Source organism: Anneissia japonica, unplaced genomic scaffold (assembly GCF_011630105.1).
Source record: "Anneissia japonica isolate Jap-2015-1 unplaced genomic scaffold, ASM1163010v1 scaffold997_len2565447_cov190, whole genome shotgun sequence".
NCBI classification, from domain to species: Eukaryota; Metazoa; Echinodermata; class Crinoidea; order Comatulida; family Comatulidae; genus Anneissia; species Anneissia japonica.
This window is the reverse complement of record NW_022696369.1, coordinates 1,775,906-1,781,450: the sequence shown is the minus strand read 5'-3', so window position 1 is coordinate 1,781,450 and position 5,545 is coordinate 1,775,906. Positions and strand designations below refer to the sequence as shown.

General features: G+C 36.2%; 1 protein-coding gene across 1 annotated transcript in view; it reads right to left on the bottom strand.

Moving 5' to 3' along the window:
• The window catches only part of LOC117102007, a 38,122-nt gene that overhangs the window by 6,817 nt on the left and 25,760 nt on the right, over positions 1–5,545 (bottom strand). The window contains exons 34-42 of the mRNA XM_033242212.1: positions 5,404–5,535; positions 5,090–5,203; positions 4,766–4,891; positions 3,190–3,312; positions 2,765–3,007; positions 2,449–2,589; positions 2,025–2,147; positions 816–944; positions 292–404 (exon numbers count right to left, since the gene is read on the bottom strand). Of these exons, the coding sequence (XP_033098103.1) occupies positions 292–404; positions 816–944; positions 2,025–2,147; positions 2,449–2,589; positions 2,765–3,007; positions 3,190–3,312; positions 4,766–4,891; positions 5,090–5,203; positions 5,404–5,535 (1,244 nt within the window). The remainder of the gene's footprint in view (positions 1–291; positions 405–815; positions 945–2,024; positions 2,148–2,448; positions 2,590–2,764; positions 3,008–3,189; positions 3,313–4,765; positions 4,892–5,089; positions 5,204–5,403; positions 5,536–5,545) is intronic.

Sequence of the window (5,545 nt, the reverse complement as noted above, 5' to 3'; positions counted from 1 at the left end):
ACCACATGCTGACCCAGTCTCGGCCGGCCATGCCTAATTACTCTAGTTTGCATCGTTGACAGAATGTAAAGTGGCAAGCTGTTTCAGCCCTATGAGCACTGTCTGTATCATATATGTTTATATATATTTATAATACCGTACATAATTCAGTTGTAATATTAATTAATAAATGAAAGATAATGTTATTAATAATAATGAGTATTTATGAACGCTATTCAAGTGAGGGACTTATCTAAAAACGAAGAAATGTATAACAATCAGCATAAATAAAGTCATAACATGCGCACTTACATCTGCCGCCAGTTGTCCTTTGACATCATCAAATTGAAAGTCATGACCCAATAATTCTACACTCCAACCTTTGATGTACAAAAATTCGAGGGTAAGCGACTTCGTAATGACTCCTGTAAAGGAAAAAAAAAATAAAAAAATAAACAATAGAAATATTATTTTTAAATTCGTTGAGTTAAGTTTTTAATAATAGGCCTTATATAATATAATTACATAAGATTTTTTTTTTTTTTTAGAATTTCCCTGTAATATTTATAATGTAACGGAAAATGGCAGTTTGGCGCAGCGGTCTATATTGGAGTTATTGACCAGTCAGAGGTTCAAAACACATGCTGGTCAAGTCTCGGCCGGCCGGCCATGCTTAATTACCCCAGCCTGTCAGGCTGTGACGTGGCTCAAGCTATGTTTCATCCCCAGGCGCATGTATTTCATGGCATATAAATACAATAAATAAAAAAGTAAACTCTTTACGTGGCTTTCGGGCCTTGTTTGGGGTGAATTTAATATAAAATATATATACTTACGCCTGCATTCCCCACTTCTGTTGAAATATGAAGTCTGACAAATACAAAGGTAATGTCCATCTGTGTTCACACATTTTTCATTGTTGCTCAAATCACATGGATTGATGGGTTGTTCACACTCGTTTGTATCTGTTACAATGGAAATCAAAATTAAATAAATGATGTTGGCAATCTCAATTTTAAATTAAACATAAACTAATAAAATTAAATTGTCGCAGTTATGCTGGTGGTATGGTGTTTCTAACGCCCACTGTTTCAGGTTTGCAATCACTTGTGTATTAATTGTATACTATGTTCATAAAATGACATTGTATATAACACTAAGAAATCTATGTGTATGCTGTTTTGCCCAAGAGTGTAGGTAAGTCTCTGACTTACCTTGGGCAGATAATCTGTTGTAATCTTAATGACGATGATATTAGACGCCAATATAAATAGTTATGCATTCGAACTAACACATTATCTCGTAAATTCGGAAAATTCTCAGATATTTTGTCAAATTCTTTCTATTTAAAACTTACTGTACGAGTATGTATTGTGCATCTCCGTGGATTAATTACACTCAAGGCACACTTAATGCTCTACGAGTTTGTTATTATAATGCTCTCGGGCTGTTGTTCAGGCTGCCCAAACACTGTAGTGCTAGTAGCATGCTTGTTAACAACTGAGTCCCATCTTCGTGGGAATATTTTATAAGAAAATCTGCTTTCTCTTTTTTGCAAAGAATGTCTGTCAGGACCAACGAAATGATTTCATGCGTGTCGTGTGAGGTCTTCAAGACTCCATCATAGAATGATGTAGATCCTTCTATGAATTTCCTTTCTCTTATTATTTATAATGTGTACATGTTGGCTCACCTTGATTTTTTTTTATGGACTAATGTTTCCGAAATAAAAGTTTGATTGATTGACTGATTGATTGATAAGAAAGAATATATCTAGATAAATGACAATAAACGTGGCAAGCAAGCTCTTCAACGAAAAGCATTTTTTTTTTTTTTTTGGTTTTTTGAAAAAGGCTGTTCTAGTTGGACATCAACAACCAGAAAAATCTGGATAAAATGTGTATCTCTTACCGTTCGTATTCACAGTACGGTATCTAATCCAATATCTTCTCCCACACATATTTGGGTTTCAAAAGTTAGAATGTAAGAATAAGAAGTTAGAAAGACTATGTTCCGCCTAAAATAAAATAATTTTAATAAATTACCTGAACACGTGACGCCGTCTCCATAAAACCCAGTTTTACATTCACAATGATAGGAGCCAATGGAATTAGTGCAGCTTGCAAAATCCGAACAATCATCTATTTTAAAAGCGCATTCATCGTAATCTAGAAACAAATAAACAAAATTAAAGGTCAAAATAAGGTAATGTGTTTACCTTTTAGCTACCAAACTAAATGTTCCAATTACGCTCAATTTTCAGAAAATATATAAAAGTATTAGAAACTTTGAATGACATTATGCAAATGTTATAATATTATTATTTGTAAGCTGTAGATATTGTTCCGATGATTTTACGAAAATCAGAAGTGTTGATTCGCAGAGCTGCTGCCTAACCCTAACCTTAGTCGTCAGTCTCGCTATCTTAATGCATATATCGGAAGAATAACCATTTCCGTTTCTCTTTACCTTCGCACATGCCGCTGCGTGCGTTTTGTCCTTCTTGAGTCATATAACCCAGGTTGCAGAAGCACGTGAACGATCCAATGGTATTGTTACACGAAGCGTTGATGTCACAGGCGTCCGTAGCGAGATGACATTCATCCACGTCTGTGAAAATAATTTTATGACGGTGTTACGTTATAATCAGGTAGGGGCCTACTTTGGTTCGTTAGGCCCTATTTGTCATCAGAAAATCTATAAGGCAATGAATAATCTAGACAATCATTTTTTACATATATTTCTTGTGTATTATCTTTCTGTATAAATCTTGCTCCCTTATTACCTGTGCAAAAAACACCATTTCCTTCGTAGCCAACAATGCACGAGCATTCATACGAACCATTCGTATCATGGCATGTAGCCAGACTGGAGCAAGTGTCTGTCTGCTCGGTACATTCGTCGATGTTGTCACACGTAGTAAAACCGTCTCCCCGGTAACCAGTGCGACACGCACATGTGTAAGTCCCTGGAAGATTGGTGCAGTTGGCGATGACATTGCAAGGGTTGTTATTGCATTCGTTGATATCTGATGGAAAAAGTTAAGCGTTTCATTTTAAGTGTCTATTCCTCTTCATCTAATAACATCTGCCGAATACGGTATGTCATGAATAAACTTAGTTTCTACAATTGTTTAACAAAAATGAATAGGCCCACACAACGTGGACATAGATATTTTCTAAGTGAAAGTTTAATGAGATATAGGCTTACCCGAGCAAGAGTTGATGCCGTCACCACTGTAGCCGTCAAGGCATGTACAATTGAATGTACCGGGTCCGTTGCTACATGTTGCCAATTCGTGACAAGTATCCAACAAAAAGCATTCATTAACATCTGGAAGTAGGAATACTTGAATTCGTATTTTTTTTTTTTTTTTTTATCGTTTACACAATATTTAACAAGAGTGCTCTGTCAAAAAAAAACTGATTATTTGGGATCCTTGATTCTCTATAAACAAGCCTGGATGGAATGATGTTTTGCCCAAAGTGCCGTTTGATTTTACTGAATACTCAGTAACCGAAAGGTCCACTGATTAATCTCAGATGTATAATACATAGGCCTACTCCAAGTATTGAAATGCACGCCATCGTGTTGGGATTCAATATTTCGACATTAATTATGCCATCATCAGGAATCATTTTCTAATGATGACATAATCAATGTCGAAATATTGAATCATACTCAGAATGTAATTCTATTCAGTTCGACTCTGGTCTCCAGCACAAGCTCGGTGGTCTAGTCGTAATAGATTAGTTCACAAGTACTTGGGGATGTATTAGTGCAATAACACGTCATTATTATTATATTTCTGTAAAAAATGATAATCAATTCAGCTTTAATGAAGCGTAGGGATATCTTCTCATACTTCCAAAGGAAAAAAATTGGCAGGTCTTCCGAACTAAAATCCTTAATGATGGAACCAAACGAACGCAAATTGATGAAAAATACAACACATTTTAAGAAAAGAACTAAGGATTTAATTGTAAAAATGTTTCGGGTGTTCTCTCTCACCCATCATCAGTACAAACTGAAAGGCGAAATAAACGGAAAGAAAAATCTTAGTTAAGAATGACAAGATTTTTCTTTCCGTTTCGCACCCGAAACATGTTTACAATTAAATCCTTAGTTCTTTTCTTAAAATGTGTTGTATTTTTCATAAATTTGCGTCCGTTTGGTTCCATCATTAAGGATTTTAGTTCGGAAGACCTGCCAATTTGTTTGCTTAGGAAGTATGAGAAGATATCCCTACGCTTCATTAAAGCTGAATTGGATTATCATTTTTTACACAATTGTAAAACGTTCGGCGTTTTCCCAATATTATATTCCTATGTAGTTTTCTTTCATTCTGAGAAATCTCAAGACATTTTTTGCAATTAATCAGGGGCGGATACAGAGATGTGCGAAAACGAGGGCCGGAAGTGGGGCCGATCGAGATAACACCGCCCTAGGGGGTCCTGGGTATTCCCCCCCCCCCCCCGCGAATATTTGTTCTTCTAAACATTCGAAAATAACCTCTGAGGCGTTTTGGGCGATCATTTTTCCCTTTTCATTTTTTTCTAAATCCGCCAGTGTTTAAATCTCTGAACGTGGGAAAGGCGATCGAGTACCATAACCACTGAGAAACAGTACGGTAATACAATTCCATTTGAGCCCCAAAATTGTTGTATTATTTTATTATAGGCCTATGGTTTGTAATATTATTCCATAAATACATATGATACGGACGAAGACGTGATTGAAAGTGAGGTTAAATACGGATTGTATAATGCTTCGAATGTTGCAGTACCTATACATGTCAACCCATTTCCTGTATAGCCTGCCAAACAAGTGCATCTGTAACCCCCGTCGGTGTCTTCACACTCAGCATTGTCATCGCAGTCGTTCAGGGAGTTACTGTCACACTCGTTGATATCTGTCAATAAAAGTTTATATTAATTTATATTTATAAGATCATTATACACATCCTTTCCAGTACAGTACAAGGGATATATTCTTTCAAAGTTATTACTACATAAGATATCCTCTTACTGTGACATATGCCCACATGTTGTCAAATCTTTTCAAACTCATTCCTGAGTATAACACACACACTTGAGTTGATTATACTTACTCATACATAAAGGACCGGTGTAGCCGGATAGGCATTGACATGTAAACGAACCATCAGTATTGGTGCATTCAGCGTTTGCAACGCATGTATCTGGATCTTTACATTCGTTGATATCTACAATGAAAAAAATAAACACCTGGTATGACGCGTATGGTAACGCAATTAGGCAACGCATTTGGTTGTAGTGACTTTACAAATACTACGCATATGATTTGAACAATATAGGCCTACAGCAGACCCTATTATTCTGAGTACTATCAAATACTTTGGTGAGGCAACACAGAATTTGTTAAATTGCCGTTTGTATCACTTACCACTGCACGTTCTGAGATCCTGAAGGAGCTCGTAACCTGTTTTACATGAACAATTATAACTGCCCTCCGTATCGGTACAGTTTCCATTTGTCGCTTCGCAACCATCCTGATTCGTGGAGCATTCGTCTATATCTAAATTAAG